Below are 20,137 nucleotides of genomic sequence, written 5' to 3'. Positions count from 1 at the left end.
TCAAAAATGTGTCAAATTAATGAATGTTTTCTCATGGAGCTTCCTTTAAAAAAACAACAATAATAAACATATGGTTAATCTTTCAAAGTTCTGAATGACTGTGGTTTGTAGACATCCTGTAGGTTGTAATTCAAAACTGGTATTTAAGAGGCTGACATAAATGAGGAGAATTAAGCAATTGCCCAGAGAGGGCTTCATGCTCAGCTCTCCTGGTAAACGGTCATCAAACAATTATTTCAACTAGAAGGAAACTTGAAAGAAAAAAAAAGAAGCAATAAAAAGACATCAGTGTGATTTGGATAGCAGATGGTTCTATCCTAGAAGAGCAAAGGGGCAAAATTTATATTTGATAGTATACTTTACAGAGGAGTCTTCAGCAGCTAGAAGTAGATGAAATCTATATTCTCAAACTCCTTTCCCCATTTGTTTGGTGAATTTCCTGCCTCACACGTAATCCAATAATCATTAGTGTGTGTGACAGCACCATTACCAAAACCAGCTTACTCTCATCCTCCAAGTTTATTTCTTCCCCTGGATCTGGACATCTGAACTATTAATGACCTTTTTAAATAAAAAATAAGACTAAAAGGTAAGGACATTCTAATCTTTTTTAATGTCAACATTAGATTTTCAGCTCTGCAAAAATAGGGATGTTTTGCTTATGAGAATAAGAAAATTCCACTCCCAGGCTACAAATGGTTTTTTATTTCAATATGGCAGCCTAGAAAATGCCTTCCACCAATGGAGAGCACACCTAGTACCCCTCTTATGCAAGAATAGATAAGACTGGGAAACTGGGTAGGTCACATAGAGCTTCAATGACTTGTCCAGGTTCATATAGTTAATAAGGGCCTTGAACCCAAGTTATGTTGATTCCAATCTCTATATTCTATCCATTATTTCATATGATTTCTGTCTAAATGATTTTTATGTCCTGAAACTTTTTTTCTTCCTTCTGAGCTGAGGATGAACATTTCGAAGTGATATTATTCTTTCTATCTTGTTTAACCCCCCAAAGAGCTCTACTTTCATCATTCAGTGTATTTTGACATTATTGATCTAGACAAGAAGTAACAACGGGACAACAAAGTACATTGTGGCTTTTAAAATCAGAGGCAGCAAAGTGTCTGAAAATATCTTCATAAAAATCCATATGATTGGAGACAAAGAGTAAATTCCAGTTTTTGAATATCAAACTCTAAATAATTTATAGTAGGGGGTGGGTAGGGGTGCCCAGGAAGGAAGGGCCAGCATCCCTGCAGAGATGCCACAATCTGCCTATAATGGGACTCCATCCTCTTGGAAAGGAGGCTTTCCTAATGTAGCAAACTCTTGCTTATTTGGAAGACAAAAAAAAATCTTAAAGCTCAACTAATCAGAATTATTTTTATGGTCCTGTACACAATAATTCAGATAATGACCTTGAAGCATTGCAAGGTTCTGAAGTGCCTTCTGAATAAAAGATTACAGTTCAATATATTTGAATCTGTTGACAAACAGGTATAGCTCTTTGTTATGCCAATTATTCAGTTGACAAGAATATCTGTTTCCTAACCACTCTAGGTCTTTGCTAGTTGACTCTGTTGTTTCTATAGTTCTTCTCAACCAACATTAACTTCTGTAAGAAAGAATTTCTTGAATGCTTTAATGAAGTGCAGGTTTTCAAGCACTACCAGGATACCCAATACAATTTTTTTTAAAGAGATGTTAAACAGTTTTAAAGCCTTTTTAACAGATTGGAAAATATGACTGCTCATAGTTCATTATTCGTAATGCTATGGTTATACAATCAAAGTTTAGTCCATGTTACTCCTCAGGTAACAGCACTTTAAATAATGAACAGAATCAAATTGTTTGTATATCAAAAGTCAGTTAAGAGATGGAGTTTAAAGGCTATTTTTATAACATCTATCTTAGATGACTACATAAAATGCACAAATAAAATAAATGAGGGTTATGATTCTAGGTTAAAGATGGGAGCAAGCCTAGAATAAAGACGCTGGTATCAAATATACATATTCTTACAATTCTTCACCTCTTTGGACTAGGAAGATATATTTAGGATTCTGGATTTGTAGGGAAAGGAGGCTTTGGTAAAACACCACTCTTAATTGAACTTTTTTAGATCTTAGAATCTTAGAAAAAAGAGCAGGTTTCAACTAACAACCTGACATTTGTTTTGAAACTGGATCTTTTAAAGAGTAGCAAAATATTGTGTAAAGGCTAAGACCAAAATCACATAAATGTAAAATGATCTGTTGCCCCATCATCATAATTTTTGGACCATGTCATATCTAAAAGATGTTGGATCCTAGTTGGATATATACCCCTGAAATGATAGCCTTTTAAAGCTTGGGGTTTTATTGACTATTAAAAAAAAAACAACCCTTACTTTCTTTTTTTGGTAACAATTCTGAGACTTAAGGGTAAGGGCTAGGCAAATGGGGGTTAAGTGATTTGCCCAGGGCCTCACAGCTAGAAAGTGTATGAAGCCATATTTGAACCCAGGTCCTCTTGACACCCCACCTGATTCTCTATCTACTGTGCCACCTAGTTGGCCCAGTTTCAACGACTATAAGAAATGTTTTCTGCTCACTATTTTCCAGGAATTTTAAACAAAATCAAAGCTTTTTTTTTCTTAGAAGGGTAAAATTGCAAGAATTCTTAACAATTCATATTTCAAAAAGTGTGCATTTTAAATCTCCAGAGATAAATGTAATTTAAAAAATGTGTAATTCAAAGAATCCTTAAAATTGATTCCTTAAATTTGACATTGTAATTACCCAAGACTCATAAAACAATTGTCAGTCACATAACCAAAAGCATCTTTCTGTTAATACCAAATTGGAAGAAAATCTAATTCCATATGACCAAGAGATATGCTGTATTCACCACATAATTGCACTATCTTTCCACTTAAGGAGAGTTAGCAAAACAGGAATATGTGTCCAAGGGAACTTGTAGGAATACTTCCATGAACAAAACAGGCTTCTCACTGACCTTTGGAGATTATGTTTCTAACAACAAATAGTTTGATTTTTTCCCCCCTCATTCACAGCAGCAGTATCTTTTGGATCCTGGTTACCATAAAGCCAATATTTTACCAAAAAAGGCTAAAATTTAGCCAGAACAAAAGAGCAAATTAGCTACTTAATGAGTACACAATTTTGTCTATGATCCGAAGTTTTGTCTTGCTCAGAACAGGGATGGATTTGCTGAATTGAAGTCAAAGCTTTAGTTTTACAAAAAAAAAAAAAAACCCAGCAAAAAACCATTAACTTGGATCTAAATTGATCAATTTATGAATTAGTAAATTTACCAATAAGGAAATTAAAGGGAATGCATCTACCAGCATCCCCTCTCAACTGAACGTAAACATTTTTTAATCTTCCATTTCACAAAACGCTCATGGAGAATGAGACAAAAGGGAAAGAGCAAGGGTGCTGAAGACAACCCACACATACCACTCTCAAGCTAACTTCTGCCGAAGAGAATGTAATTGGTACAGACTGTCCAATGGTAACACGGAGATTCTACAGAAAAGGTTTTGCTCAATAGTATGCTGTGATCCACTAACAACAACAATGTGAGCTAAGCACCTAAGTACAATGTGGTCCAGACAGAGATTTCAATGAATTCCCTGTTGAATGGAAAATGTGCTTGGATTAGCAGAAGCATGCTCCAGAGAGCCTCCAGTTGTGATACTGAGAAATGACAATGAATGGGCCCAGTGGTTTTAGGTCAGACTGACCACTGATTGCTAGAATAGTAGAGATGGTGCCATTCTGGAACTCCAGGCATCAACAAAAGCCCAGGAGGTGAAAATGGCATCAGGCTTCCACAAGGGAAGAAGGATTCTCACATCGGGTAGACCTGGATGAAAGCAAGGTTGCCTACCGGATTTTTAACAACTTATTTAAAACTTCTAACTGGACTGAGCTTTCTCTGGCAACAGCCACTCCAAAGGCAGAAGAAGGTAGCCAGATCACCAGTAGAGAGTGTTATTTGAAGTCTGCTTCTCTCTTCAAAGGGCAAGAGAGGAGAAGCTGCAACAGACCCCCCTTCAGGAAGTTTGTAGACCATTTGGCAAATGTTTCTCAATGGGAGCAAAATTGGATAGAATGATAAGTGAAGTAATCTAATTGCACCTTCATTAGTTTTCCTTATTTAGGTTCTTACTCCTTTTAGGTAGCTATCTAGCTCTGCTTAGGACAGACTTCATAAATAAGGATTTCTCCTTTTCTCATTAGTCTATTTTCATATGAGCACATTAGGCTCATTGCTGTCTGGGGCCTCGGATTGGCTTGATTTCATTGGGAAATGAAGAAATTCAGAGTAGAGTTAATAATACTGTGGGAACTGCCTCCAAAAAGGATCTGGGTGAGAGGGGAGCCACCAGGTGGCTCAGTGGATTAAGTCACCCCTAGAGATGGGAGGTCCTGGGTTCAAATTTGACCTCAGATGCCTCCTAGCTGTTGGTCCCTGGGCAAGCCACGTAACCCTCATTACCTAGTTCTTACTGCTCTTCTTGTGTTAGTACCGATACATGATATTGATCCCAAGATGGAAGGTAAGGATTTTATTTGAAAAAAAATTTTAAAAGACCTCAGGGACATTTTACCTGTACATGTATACATATCTATATCTCCACATATAAGTGATAACTCATGTTTTCATGGGACCTGCACACAGAATCACTTCTGATATAAAAGGGATAATCTTGCTAGGAAGTAGGTTAAAGTGATACGAGTTGTACATCCGAGACGCGCTATTATTCCAGTGTCTCAGGATGTTGGGGTGAGGTGTAACACAGCCAGAGAGTTTTTCATTTTTACATTTCCATTCCTTACTTTTGTGTTTTGCACTAACTTTGACCCTGGGTAGTCTCTGAGACTGCTGCAATCCACAGTAGGGGAGAATGACAAGGGATATGGTTGGTCAGTCACATCTCTTGTTTCTAGTCAGGTGAAATTGCTACAAAAATTTAAATATCTGTGTTTATTTATCTTAGAATATTGAAACTTTCTCATGTGATTTAGGGGGGAGGGAGCAGGGTTGGGTAATTGGAAAGATAAAATAATATTTTCTCTTTACCTGATCCTTTAATTCTGAGAGCTGACCAGAGAGATTGGAAACGAGCTTCATGGTGGACTCCAGCTTTTCCTGTAGGTTCCTCAGCTCATTTTGCTCTCCTTCAGAATCACTACTGACCAGTGACATGGCTCGCATCCTAGGAAACCAGTCCAAATTTCTTTCCTGGAATTCACATTAGAAGGGAAGAAAAAGAAGAAATATTTTTAGAAGTTGACACAAGAAAGAGTAATAAGGAAACAGAGCAAAATAGAACATCTTCAATTATTCAGTTTATCCCTATGAATAGTAGTACGCTAGATTTTGAGTTGGAGGACTTAGGTTCAAATATCTCCAGCAACGCTTCCTTTAGTCTCCCTTAGCCTAGGTTTCCTCATCAGTTAAATGACAGGTTTAGAGTAGGTGGTCTCCAAGGATCCTTCCATCTCCAAATCTATGACCCTACGTTAATACTGTATCTATGTTTGTTTAGAACAGCCACAATGACCAGTATATAGATGATTAAAAAAAAAACTTGGAAGTAAAGAGATTTTAAAGTTCCAAGAACTGATCATACTTAAGATGAGTGAGTTTATGTTATGGAGAGAAGGGAGGTTGTTCATGTCACTCCACCCCACACTGTAGACCATGAATTCTGTGGCCGATTCCTGATTACTAATGAATAAAAAGAGACAGGTCTTCATATCTGAGTCCCCCAATTCCCCCTTTTCTGTTGCTCTTCTGCCAACCAGCAGGCAAAGCTTCAATAAGCAAGCCTCATACAAAGGGTCAGGAATAAACATTCAGACAGGACTTAATCAGTTGTAGAAATGAGGTATAAAACCAAGGCATTCTACATTCATTTAATCTTCCATCTTTTCCTGATCATCTTGACCTCTAAGGGATGAATTCTAGCAGTCTTTAAATACCAAAGAGCTTTTCTGAATCACAAAGTGCTCTTCTAACAAAACTGGGAGCTCCTTACCCTTGGTATTGCTGTTTTTTTTCCCCAGAAGACCTACATAAAAGTACCTGGATGCAACCTGTCTTCGGACGGTACCAACTGAAGCAATTTTCCTTCAGATGTTCAATTAAAGCAGTCTGCTACTACAGAAACTACAAACAATTTGAAAGCTACTCAGGTGATAATTTATATTACTGAGATACTCATTACCACCGGCCTGTGAGTATGTCTCTGGGAGTTCAGAGGACAGGACTCAATCTCATCCAAAGCAATTTGCCATACACAGTCAAACCTGCTCCTTAGTTTTACTCGTACTTAGATGGTCATGGGGACTTGGGCCTACCCTGGAACATCTGTAGTAAAAGTTATAATTAAAAAAAAACCAACTTAGGTAGAAACTTCAGCTGTCTTGATTTACCTATGTCAAACCCTTGAGACAAACACTTTTCTTCTAAGAAACTAAATTGTTCTCCCGACATCAATTCTCTATCAGCCACTTAGTATTCAAGAGAACACTATTTCACTATTTTGGTATAATCTGTTGGTTTTCAAAAGGTGGATGAAAAATAAATGTTAAGAAATAGTCCTTCTTCATTTGCCACTTGGGTTTCCTGCAACAAAAAGCCCCCAAATGAGGATTATGGATGAATTGTGGAAGCATCTACCCAAGAGAGATACACAAGTTCCAAAGCTGATCTTAAGTAGATAAACCTTACCTCAGGAGAACTTGTTCAAATCCCAATCTGCTAGTCCCAAACTCTGCCATTAGGCTTCTTTCCTAAAGTCTTAATATTTAACTCTCCATCATTTCCCCTCCTTTAAACCCTTGGCAATCTCTCTTTTCTGGCCACAGCTCTTATGATGGGCAGTTTCTCCAATCAGTAGAATTCAGTGGTCTGAGGCGTAAACACTCAAAACAGAATTGAAGGGAGCATGTTACAAAGGAAAGAACGTGGTGCAAAGGAGGGAGCCCTGACTTTGGAGTTAGAGAACCTTGGTTCAAATCCTCCCTCTAGGTGACTTCAGTAGTCATTGAATCCCCTTGGGCCTCCATCTCCTCCTCAACAGTAAAACAAGGAAGTTGGGCTAAATGGAGTCTGAGCTCCAGAACCATGATTCTGTGATGCCTCAGGGTGAAATCACCTTTACTCAGATTCTTATCTGCCTTTTAAGGAAATATCCAAGATTTTGGTCTCCTTGTCTTATTCTGAAAAAAGGGGAATCATTCTTCTCTTCCAAAGGGTTTTCAGAGAACTGTTCAGGACTTGTAGAGTGTTTCCACTTGTAAGTAAGCAATCTTTAGGGTGGCTGATGTTTCCATGATGCTTTATGGTTATAACGGATGATAATCGCTCCCCACAATTCTGTAGCATTCTGTGGATTATGAAGTGCTTGCCTCAGCACTATCCTCTATAGTTAGCAGGACAAATATTATTATCCCCATCTTAGAGATGAAGAAACAAAGGCTCAAAGAGGTTAAATAACATGTCTGAGGTCACAAGAAGTCAATGATATAATCAGTATTCAAACCCAAGTCTTCTGAGTGCAGATTCAGGGTTCTTTTCACTTTACCACAGCTCCTTCTAAATCGACATTCCTACTGATGCTAATATAAAAACCATTTAATATTTTCATATTGAGAAGAAATGCATTTTAAAAGTTGAATCAAATAACAAAGAAATCCAAAAAAGCTTAGACATAAAGAAAGGGAATAGAGGTGATAAAAATATTCCAGGATCACTTATGGGAAATCAACTCAAATACACAGATTACAAAATATTTACAAAGAAATGAAGTCTGAAGACTTAAATATAAACCATAATCCCAACACTATACAATCATCAATGAAAACACAGTGACTGCCTTCTGTGGACTGGATACATTCAGGAAAGGAGTCTATTCAAAGGGGGGGGGGGGAAGGCAATTCAACAAATGTTTCTTGGGTGCATCAGTGCCTGGTTCTGTAATAAATTTCTGGGGTCTGAGACTTGGAATTCTACATCTCTCTCTCCAAACCCACCTTGTTTCCAGACTTCCCAGTTTCTTTTGCAGGTAGCATCATTCTTTCACTCTCCCAAGCCCCTAATCATGTCATTATCCTCAATTCCCCAGGCCCCTTCACCCTACTAGGGGGTGGGATGGGACGGGGTAGGGGCTAGACAATCTGTTCAAACCTGAGCTGACTGTTCAATTTTCAGTGTCAGCATTTACACCTCAGAAAGAAATCAGCTTACTACACATCAAAGCTCCGTTTATTGTTTTGTTGATCGTCTAGACTTGAGGAGGTGATGAGAAAATGTTAATAATGCAGATTCAACTTAAAAGTGCACCATGCACATTTCCCCCCAGAGAACTGTTTTTTTTTAACCCTTATTTTCCATCTTAGAAACAATACTATGTATTGGTTCCAAGGCAGAAGAGTGGTAAGGGCTAGGCAATGGGGCTTAAGTGACTTGCCCAGGGTCACACAGCTGGAGAACTGATTTTTAAACTTTTACCAGCACACGATACTGCCCCACACATCCAATTAACTGCCACCTTTGTCCTTTTTACTTCCATGATATCTCTCTTGTTTGCTTCCTTCTCTCTACTCACTTTGTGAACCTCTTAGTTCAAGCCCTCATCATCTCTCACCTAAGTTATTGCCATGGCATCCTAATGCGTTTCTTTGTCTTGAGTCTCTTCCTACTCTAATCCAGCCTAGATGCTGCTATCAGAGTAATTTTCCTCAATCTGACCACATCACTCCCTGCTCCATCACAACTTCACTCATTTCCTCTTGCTTCTAGGATCAAATATCAACTTTCACTTAGTAGAATGTCTCCAACAACCTGGCCCCAAGAGAACTTTTCAGCTTGACTGGCGATTCGCTCCCTCCCTGCAGCTCCCCCATCCCCACCCTGACTTTGTACTCTGTGGTATAACCAAACTGACCTCTCTTTTCCTTGCTTGTGATGTTCTGTCCTTGCTACTGGTCCTTGCCCACGTTCTGGCCTTCCCCATGCCTGGTGTTAAAGGGGTTTTCTTTATCTCTCCCTCTGTCTCTTTAAGAGCAGAAGGATTTTCTAAGTAAGAGCCACAGAATTTATAGGCTTCTGTGAGAGACAGAGCAGAAGATTCCATTACCTAGGTGACGAGGAACATATATAAGGAGGACAGGTGAGAGTTGAGGGACTTCTGTCTCTGGATTTCTAGAGAGCAGGAGGTCAGTCTTGGGCTCTTTCACTCAAGAGGGACTGGCAGTTTTAATACTGACAGCTGGGATAGAGAAACAGATTTAAGGAGCTTATAGGTGATTAACGTTTATTGATTAGCTTAGGTAGGCAGTGAGTGAATATATTTCCAGGTAGGAGTACTGTAAATAAGTTAGGCCTGTTCTGTCAGGCAGAAGAACCTATCCTCAAAGACAGAGTAGGGTTTTTTAGAAATTTTAGAGAGGATTAGGATTTTAGGTATACTCATAAGGTATTAGAATATTAATCTCACTTTCCTCCTTTCTATTTTCTATCTGAACTTCTAAATTAAACTTAATGTTTTTTTTTAATCAAACTGTTCTCCTTACTTTTGTTAAACTCCCACCAAAATTAACCCTTAACACTGGACTACCTCCCCATATTATCTCTGCTTCAGAGAATCCCTCCAGGGATTTCCCCAGTCTCCTTTAACTGCTCATGTCTTCTTACCCTTTCTTGTACTGAATTACTTTGTATTGACTATATTATTTAGTATTGATTTATATTATTATTAGTATTTATTATTTATCTTTAAATTTATTTTATTTATACTCACAGATATACTTACTGTCTTCCCTATTAAAAGATTCTTAAGAGTAATAGGAACTGTTTTTCTCTTTGGTTTTTGTATTTCAGCCTCTCTTTAACCTAACTCCCCTGAAAAATACTCCTAATGGTGGGATGGGAAGAAGGAGACCTAACTAAGGGCTTCCATCCAAAGAGAAGTCTTCACTAAACAGTACTATGAAAAAATTTGATGGAGTTACTACGAGAGAGAGAGAGAGAGAGAGAGAGAGAGAGAGAGAGAGAGAGAGAGAGAGAGAGAGAGAGAGAGAGAGACAGAGAGGGAGAAGAGGGGGGAGAGGGGAAGGAGTGGGAGAGGGGGGAGAGGGAGAGAAGGGACAGAGACAGAGACAGAGACCTCAAGAAAGGCTTCCTGGAAGCATGGAGGAATTGGATTGAGTTTAAGCCTGGAGGAGAAGAGCTCCAAAGAGAAGAGAGTAAATTCTAGAGATTGGGGAGGGAGAAGGGGGTTTGTGTAAATGCCAAGTAGTGAGAGCGTCCAGGATTAAGATGTGGGAAGAGCTTATAAGTCCAATTTAGCTGAAGTGGATAGTAGGATAAAATAAGGCTAGGGTCAGATTGTGTCAAGGCTAAAATGTCAGCCTAAGAAATTCTATTTGTTCTTTTCTATAGGTCGTAGAAACCATCAGGGTTTTTTGAGTAAAGGATGCAAAGGATGAATTGGAGAGAGGGTAATGTAGAAGGGTATCAAAACCAGTTAGGAGATTATTCTAATAAAAACAAAGTTCAAGACATGTCCTTAAAGGTCTGTAAATCTAGCTGGAGAGACAAGTCACTTCAATATATAACAACAAAAGCATCACAAAGTAGTATGAATTAATAATCAGATGAATGACATGGGTAGTAAATGCCACAATTATTGAGAAGAGGGAATGATACAAAGGATGAGAAAGACAAGGAAGGCTTTATGATGATATAAGTGGATCTTAGAAGAAAGTCATGAATCTGATAGCAATGAGGGGCTGGAGGGAAGAGGAGGAAGTTGTTCAGTTGTATCCAACTCTTCATGACCCCATTTGGGGTTTCCTTGGCTAAGATACTGGACTTCTTTGTCATTTCCTTCTCTAGCTCATGTTACAGATAAGGAAACTAAGGCAAATGAGGTAAAGTGGCTTGCTCAGGGATCAAACCGCTAGTAAGTTTCTGATGCCACATCTGAACTCAGATCTTCCTTACTTTAGACTCAGCACTCTATCCTTTGGGCCATCTAGCTTCCCTAGCCATAGAGAAAAGCCTGAATCACAGGTATGTAGGTAGAGAGGGGTATGGCCTGTTTAGGTAAAAATAAATAGATGAATTTGAATTCATCCTCTGGACAAAAGGCAGCCATTAAGAGGCATGAGATCCAAATGTTTGGTTCAAATCTGCATTTCAGGAAGATTATTGCTGCCATAGTATAGTATGTTGGACTGACTGGACCAGACACAGACTCACAGAAGATATCTGTGAGGTCACACAGTCCAACCCACACCTTTAAAAGGAATCCACCCTACCTGATGGTTATCTTTGAAGAACCTACAGTTCTACTACAGATCCTGAGGCAGAGCATTCCACTTTTTGATACTGTCATTATTACCATCCTTTTCCTGAGAGCAAATCAAAATCTCCCTTGTAGCAAAATTGATTCATCATCTTCAGTTCTGATCTTTAAAGCCAAACAAAACAGAATTCTTCTTTCTTCTGCACAACAGTCCTTCAGATGTTGAAGACAGTGATTATCATGTCCTCCTGATATCCAGGCCTTTTACCATCCTTTTCACTTTCTTCTGGACATTTTAGTTGGTCAATGGCCTCCTAAAGTTTGGTGTCCAGTCTCTTTCTTTGTGGTCCAATCAGGGCAGAATCCAGTGGGTCTATCTCCCTTGTACTGGACACTATAATAGTTTCCTGGGTTGTCATAGCACACTATTGACTCATACTAAAGTTTTGACCGCTAAGATGCCAGCTCTTTTGTACACACCTTCTCCATCCTGTACTTGTAAAGCTTATTACTAGAACTCAAGTGCAAGGCTTAATCAATTGTGTTTTTCTAAGTAGGAGGTGATTAGAGAAGAGGGAGTGGGAAGGAAGGATGGATAGAAAGAGTTGTTAGAAAGAAGTAGGCAACAGAGTTTTCTTTGTGACTGATTGTGAAGGGGAAAGGGAGTAATCAAGGATGATTAGATTGATTTAACTCATCTGTAATTTTCTTATTAACTGTTGATATGGAAAGAGTTTGAAACTAAATCACTTGAAAATTTTTAAACTTTTTTTATATTGGTTACCACAGTTTCCACACAGTCTTCAATTCTGTTAGTCTGCTTAACAACCTTTTTTTTTATCAACTATACAAATTTCCACTTAATAGAGTTCAAAAATGAATGAATGAATTCTACAAAAAGGTTCCAAATAAATGTATAAACTCAGCAAGATTTAGTGTCAGCACATGCCTCATTTTCAGGACCGCTGATTAAATGGCCATGGAGAGAAAGGATTGCGCCTCCATAGGCAAGTCTCTCTTTTTTTTTTCCCCAAGGCGGCGTGTAAAATCTAGGTCCCAAAGCAAGAATGGCAGAGTCTCCTTGGCTTTGGCTAACTTCAGAGCAAATTCATGTCCAGCCCAGAGGGGTTCGGTCCTATGATGGGTCCCTTTGCAATATGGTGGTGGTTTGGATGGTGTTGATATCAATGCCACTCACAAAAAGAGCATTTCAAAAAAGAGAACTGAGAAGTCTTTTATAGTCCTCACATCCTTTGGGCTAAAATCTTCCCTTTCCTGATCATTATTAACATTCCTTTTCTCCATTCCTCACCCTCTCTCCCCACCAATCTTGCCACCTTCTCTAGCTCTTAATCCAAAAAAACAGCCAAAGTATCCATGAGCAAAGTTAAGATCTGTAAAACATGCCGTGAAATATCACATCCAACTTGTTTTCTCCTGGGAAGTTGAGTCCCCATGCTCTGACAGCCTGGACGCTACCTGCCTTCTGAGGTACTGTGTGTTACTGGTGGCTGCCTGGTCAAGGGTCTGAGAGGGCACTGTGAGTGATTAGGCCTTCCTCTAGTAATTATAGCCAGATTGATTTTTTTCTTTACCCAGTGAAACTTCCACTCGAGTGCTGGAGGCCCGAGTCTTCCATGGATGCGAATCCCTTTGAAATCATGTCTCTCTACCTAGGGAGCCATCACAACATTTGCTTTTGGTTTAACCTCAGCTGAAATCGAACAGTATCTATCTACATTTCCATCTGGCTCAGCCTTGCCAACAAAACTTTAATTCCGATTTCCCGGGCATAAACAACTGCAGATTACTCTGAGTGTCAACTGAGTTGTTCGCACAGGGCTCTGCAGCCAGTTAGCCATTCCAAAGCCCCATCCATTTGCAAGAAGTCTACTTTTAATGTCTATTCAAGGTCCAATACCATGTCTCAGTGGCTCAGCTTCAACTCAACATTTTGTGTGAAAATCATTTTAATTAGAGGGGATTTGATTTCAGAGTGGGGTTCACCGATTGCTCTGTGTGAGGCTTACAGATGCTCTAAATGGTTGCCAGCTTTATCTGCCACTCTGGGTCTCTGCCTTCCTCCCCCCTCCCTTCACTGCTGGCATCTCGCATACCAACGGCATTATGTACTGTCTGCCCTGGTCCTCCTACAAGCTGAGGCATCATGATCCAGCCTGTGCAGTAACTCCCTCTTCCCGTCACAGTGAGAGCTTCCTCTGTCAGAGCAGACAAACGGACCAAAGCCACAGGCGGAAACAGGCTAACCACAGGGGCTGGGGTTCTGGTTAGTTCTTTTCTAGGTAAAGTTGGAAAAGTCCCTGTAAACGCCAACATTGAAGTTGCAGACATGGGGGCGGCACTGACCAGCCTCTCAAAATGTCCATGATTGGAAGGGGAGGGGAGAAAGGGTGGAGAAAAAAGGAAGTTGTATTGGGTGATGCAAATATTATTCATTCTGAGAAGTGTTCACTCTCCCTGGGTTCAACTGAAGAGGCTATTCTGAGAAAGAACCATGACAGAAGTAACCTCCTCCTTAGAAAAACTTACACCTAAGTGCAGGACTTTATTTACGATTTTAAGAGTATTGAAAAATAGGAGAAAACATGAAAGGGTGCTCCCGCGGCGACACAAGTGTGCAGATAAAGATGAGGTGTCTGGGTTAGTTACGGTGTTTTGTTTGTTTATTTACTGTGGCTTTTAAAAAAATTATCAGAGGGGTTCAGGGGAACCCAAGAGGTCATGAAGTGAAAACTTGCTAGGTAGGAGTGGGAAGAGAAATGGATGACTTGTTCTCTCCCTGTCTCAGGGTCTCTGCCTCACTTTTCTACCCCCCACCCCAACTCCTTTCCCCTGGAAGATTCCACGGAAACTCAACTCCGAGTGTCCTTTCATTCAAGTGCCAAATGCCACTTTTGCATTTAAGTTACTTAAAGCTAAAAACACACATTTTGCATTCCAAGAGCAAAGACAATCCAAATTCTTCACTGGGATTTTTACTACAGCCCAGTGAATATTTTAGATTATAGGAAGGTCCAAAGAGGCCTCAGTGAACAAATCCTCCTTTTTTTCCAATTAGCATTTTCAGAAGGTGCCCAGTAATAAATACCAGTAGAGTAAGTGACATTTAGCCTGCTTAGCAGGTGAATCAGAAAACACCCTTCATTTTTTTTACACCCTTCATCCTTTACGGTGAGAGCCCTATGGGGTGGTACATTATTCCTAGCATGTAGCCAAAAGGCAGAGGAAAAGTACTAATTCTGGAACTCAAGTCTATAAAATCATAGCTAGAATAGCATTTGCTTCTCTAGGAAGGAGACACCAGTAATAATCTAAAAAATGCCAAATGGTTCTCAATCAATCATTTCCAATGATCCAGTTTCCAATCTCCAGAATTTATTTAGTATTCATGTAACAGGGGCTTAAGATCAATGGGCTTCACTCATAGGTAGCCTAGGTGGGATGATCACTATTCTATCCATCATTGCTTTAGCTTCCTTATTCATCCTCATCTTGGGTTCTAGGGCAACCAAGGAATGTGTTTTTATATTTCTTTAATAATTACTAAAACTCAACATCTCTCTGTCCCAGATTATTTAGACTTGTTTGATGAACTAGAGAAACCCATTTCCCCCATAAGTTTGACTCATTTCTCTCTCCATATCAACCCCAGATTGAAATATACACAAAAACTTCTGGCTATGCTATTTATTAGCCACAGGACCAACAATAAAATAAAGGTACAGATAAATGCCTGTGTCATCAGCTGTGAGAAAGATCTCAGTCCAAGTCACCTAAAATGGCAGACTTCTCAATTCTAGAGGTCCAGTTCCACCTTTCAGTGCCCTCAGGGAAACAAAGTCTTTTCTGAAAAAAAATTTTCCCATTTCTTTGTAAGACAATGGTTAAACATATATCTCTCAGCAAATTATCTTTCTTTTTCCTTTTCCTTTGCTCTCTCTTCAAATGTAGGTTTTTTAAAAAAAATTTCTATTACCTTTTTATTCCTTTACTTCAAGTGATTATTAATAAACTTTACAAAATATAATTCTTAGAGTACTGGACATTGTTTAATATATTTCAGTTGTTTTTATTAGAATGTTTTAAATTCAATATAATTTATTAATAAATAATTTAATATAATATTTTAAATTGTTTAATATAATTCTCAGAGTATTGGATGTTTAATGTCCAATACCAAGAATTATATTTTATACTCATATATTTAAATTCTACAAGAATGACAGTTAAAACTCCTTTTCTTCTCACAATTTCTCAGAGAATGACAGTTAAGCTGTGGCTGTCCAACATTCGACTGCTCAAAAGACACAATAACGTTAACTACAACGTCTGTGGGAGAGGCTCCTGAAATAAATTACATTAGAATTCTGAGCTCTGGCCAGATGAGCCTATTTGCTATTTAGGAGAAATAGTTCATCTCTCATTAATCTCTTCTTCTCCAATTCTTAGACTCCCTGGCTTCCTTCAAGGATTAATTCAGGCATAAACTTCCCCACAACGGGCCATTCCTCATCCTCAATGCTAAGTCATTAGGAACCTTTTCTGAGATTATCTTGTGTGCAGATATATGCACACATAGATGTTTACATGCGTGTATATCTATGGACATGTCTATAAATATAAATCTGGGTATTCATTGGTTTCCTCCTATAAGAGCAGGAACTCCTTGAAGGCCAGCACATTTTTTTTTTTGTCTTTGTATCTACCCTTAGTGTCTAAAACAGAGCCTGGCACACAGGAGGCAACCGATCAAATTCTTGTTGAATGGATAACGTTTGATTTTTTTTTTTCAAAAATGCTTTCACAGATATACTCCTTCTTTTACCCACTCTGGGCAGGAGAAATAAAGGGATTATTACTGATTTTCAAAGGAGAAAATGGAAGCACACCTTTGTGGCTTGGTCCCAGTCTTGGGGCATAGGACCTGTGACAAAAGCATGGTCAAGAATCTAGTTCTCTTCGCTCCTAACAGGATGTTCAATTTCCTAGTCAATGTATTTACTTTTTGGGGAAGGGAGATGGTGAAAATGGAAGTTTCACAATAGAAGCAGACACATAAAGGTTGCCTGTTTTCTTCACAAATTTGGGTGTCTGTCTGGTTCTATTTCCTCAGCTCTGAGTGGCGTGTCTAAAATAGGACATGTTATATAATCCACAGCTGGGCTGAAGTTCCTAAATACCAGCCCCCAATTTGGTGAAGGGCTCTCCTTGGGTGATCTCGTATGGCACTGATGCACTGACTGTCAGCAGTCAGGAACCCCACCCATCTCTTATGAAATCCTGAGGAAAATGAAACTCTATTGTTCTCTGCAGTTGTTTTAGGGTCACAGGTGAGGGATGTGGCTGGCCTCCATGTCAAATGGAATTGGATCAGGGTGCCCTAGAGGAAGTAGGTGTGAAAGGAGAAAGCTGGTGCGGGCGAGTTTCCTGGCATGGGCCAGCTGGGATCCTCCGTCCCACGGCACCTGCTCACCCTTTCAGCTAGCACCCCGTGAGTCTGTCCTTCGACCACAGGGGAAGTGAGCTTTTCAAACCAGTCAATTCCAAGCTCTGTGATCATATTTTGCTCATATACTTTTCTGTGGAGTTTCAATGAGATATTCTCTTCTCCTTTTCTTTCTGGTATAGCAATCACGCTACCTTTACCAACTGGTGGCAGCCCTGAAAGGAAGCTTTTCATCTTCAGAGCACTTTACAAACATCCCCTAATTAAACTCAGGCCATTTCTCCTTGGTTCTATGTCCTTGAGGAGCTGCAAGATTTGGAAGGATAAATTGAGAGGATGAGTAGTTTGACACGATGCTTTGAGATCCTTCCAAAGAACGGATGTGTAGATCTTTTAGAGATGCGGGTCTCTCACAACGTGATGCTATTTGATGCAGAACAGACTTTTTTGTTTTAGAAGTCAGGTTAGGTTTAGACCTCATTAAAAAGCCTAGAAGACTTTAGTCTCTAAAAGGTGAGGGATTATGACTTTTAAATTTGTTTCCTTCCACTGAGAGGTAGTGTACTATAGCAGAGAGAGCTAAGCCACCCAGTCAAGAAGGCCTAGGTTCAACTCCATCTCTGATTCCTATTGGTTGTGTCACCTGGGGCAAGATATTTAACTTCTCAGGCACCCTAGAAACACTAGTTGAGACTTCCAGGTTACAGAACAGTGTTTGTAGAAGAAGTTTTCCACCCTCATGACATTATAAATCCTGAATCCCTCCAAAATAGTTTTCCAAACCTCCATCCCCTCTAACAGAATTCCTCCTCCATAATTTGGGCCCTGTAAATGTTTGCAGATTTAATTATAGGTATCCAGGGTGTTTCCAGAAGTGTGATAGTGTCCCTTTAATTCAGGGGTCATTTAACCATTTTGGGGTGTGTCATAGACCCCCTTTGGGATCTGGCAAACATCCTCCCCCATTTTCAGAATCACATTTTTAAATGCATAAAATGAAGCTGCTAAGACTGCAAAGGGAATCAATTATTTGGAAAGGAAGTTGTCAAAATCTTTTTAAAAAAACAAACTTATAAACTGCAAGGTCAAGAACTCTTGCTCTACTGTATGCCATCAAAAACTGACTTAAGATTGGACAATGGGAGAATTCTGGGTAAAGGTATCATAAACTCTTTTACTCTCAATTAAACTACAGATGAATTTGCCAAACTGGGCTTCCTGTCTCCCATTCCCCCAGGGCCTTTGTGCCTGCTCTTTACACTCTGGCCCTACCTAAGGGCTAGGCTATCCGGTTTGTCTGGAGCCTCTTCTTTCAGGCCCAGAGTGTCCCTCTCTCTTTTAGAGACCCCATAAAATATTTGCATCACTCCTGGTTGGAATTTCAGGGACAAGAAGTATCTCCTTGATGTCACAACAAGGTGGGCCCAGAACCAGTCCTCATGACTTCAAAAAAAAAATGAGCATTTTGTGCCTCTTTTGGAAATTTACCTTTAAAGTTTAGTTGTTCGTTTTAAAGTTAAGTTTAGGTTTAAGTTCAATTAATTTGATGAATAAAAATAGTAGCCTCTATGATTGAATATTCAATAAATGTTCCCCTTTTAAAAATAAAATATAACATTCCCAGGAGCCCAGGCTGATGAAATGAGCCGGGCACACTGAGTGATTAGCTCATTAATGTGCTGACTTTTAAGATGAGGAAACAGCCCAAGGAGGTGGCAACTAACCCAAAGTCACCCAGAAGCAAAGGCCCAGCTAACACCCACGTCTCTATTCTTTGCCACTGCACTTATGCCACTTCTCCTTAAAGGCCAGCGCTGGTGACTGCTCCACTGATCCCAACACATGCACATTCACTCAGGAGGAAACCCAGACTTTCGGAAGCAGGAAGGACTGACTGGGCTGCTTTTTTGGATCTCAGTCCTCCAGCACTTAGTGCCGGGGCTGGGTGGGACCAATGCTAGTTACACTCAGAATCTGGGGCGTGGAGACTGGGAATGAAGGTTACTTTAACAATGCTCTTTGGTCATTCTAACTAACCTTCTCCTGCACCTGGGCGCACACACACATTTCTAGATTTTAAGGCAATTCATTGGCCAGAATTGTGTCTACCACAGATTGACAAAGGGGGCCAGTGGCCCCTCCGGAGGAAGGCATTTTCCCGCTGGCCTGCTTTGCCCACAGAGGCAGTCTCCTAAAGCACAAAGAGTGACACAAGGCAACTTCCACCATCAGTTATAAGTCTCTGGAGGGGAAAAGGCCAAAGGCAGATGGCTCAGAAGTCATGACCTCATTTCTTTCTGACCTTCCTTTCTGTCTTACAGTCAATACTGTATATTGGTTCCAAGCAGACGAGCGGTAAAGGCTGGGCAAGGGCTGCTAAATGACTTGGCCAGCAGTGCCTGGGACCATAATTGAACCCAGGACCTCCCATCTCTAGGCTTGGCTCTCCATGCCCTGAGGCACCTAGTTGTCCCAGCCCCCTCTCATTTTCTAGATGAGGGAACTGAGATCCAGGGGTCATGTGACCCACCCAGGGTCACACTGATCAGAAGGGTCACCATGGCAGAAACTAGGGTCTCCAGACTTCCAACTGGGGCCATTTCCCCGTGGATCTTACTCCGTATGACGGCCCTGCCAGGAGGGCAACATAGAAAAGTACAGAGGATGAAATGGAATTTCAGGGACCAGAAATCGTCTGTCCAGGTCTCCCGGCTAGCGAGGGGCAGAGCTCCCAAGAACAGTCCCGGATTTTCTGCCCCTGCTCCCGTCTCCACCCCGGCACCCCTTGGTGGAGCGCCCAGGCTTTGCCAAGGCAGCGGATGGGGGTCACGTGTGGCAGACGCAGGCCTGGCAGCCCTCCCGGGGCTTTAAAGGAGGCAAGGGGGCCACGCAGGCGAGGCCGAGGGTCAGACAATAAAAGGAAGGGCAAGGCTTCGTACTGACAGCCGCTCCGGGGCACGGCCATGACGTCAGAGCCTCCAGAGCACAGCCCGCCCGGGTTCTAAATCTGGGTGGGGAGGCTTCAGTTCTGCCACCTCTGATAGGAACCCAGCCTCAGGCTCGCTCCCCCGCTCCCCACCTCCTTCCGAAGCAGCCGCGGCCAATGCTGCTGCCAGCCAAGGAGCCGCTGCCAGATCCCTCTCCCCCTCCGATCCTGCCTTCTCATTTCGGAACACTTCCCGGGACTGGGAGTCCTGGGAAGCATCTGTCACGCTCTCACACCGTGAGGGGCTTACAGGGGAGCCGAGGCTAGCTCGGGTCTCAAGCTGTCAGCTCCAGCCTCGAAGCGCTGCTCCTCGGGGAGCTCACACAGGGCTCCCCCCTCCCTCCCTCCCTGG

General features: G+C 40.8%; 1 protein-coding gene across 11 annotated transcripts in view; it reads right to left on the bottom strand.

The window, feature by feature from the left end:
• ITPR1 (inositol 1,4,5-trisphosphate receptor type 1) overlaps nucleotides 1–20,137 on the bottom strand; it is a 410,117-nt gene that overhangs the window by 8,064 nt on the left and 381,916 nt on the right. For all 11 annotated transcript variants that reach the window (XM_056804557.1, XM_056804556.1, XM_056804560.1 and 8 more), the window contains one exon: nucleotides 5,095–5,256. In XM_056804557.1, coding sequence (XP_056660535.1) covers nucleotides 5,095–5,256 — 162 coding nt within the window. The remainder of the gene's footprint in view (nucleotides 1–5,094; nucleotides 5,257–20,137) is intronic.

This window comes from Monodelphis domestica, chromosome 7, assembly GCF_027887165.1.
Source record: "Monodelphis domestica isolate mMonDom1 chromosome 7, mMonDom1.pri, whole genome shotgun sequence".
Lineage (NCBI taxonomy): Eukaryota > Metazoa > Chordata > Mammalia > Didelphimorphia > Didelphidae > Monodelphis > Monodelphis domestica.
This window is presented reverse-complemented; position numbering and strand designations above follow the sequence as displayed.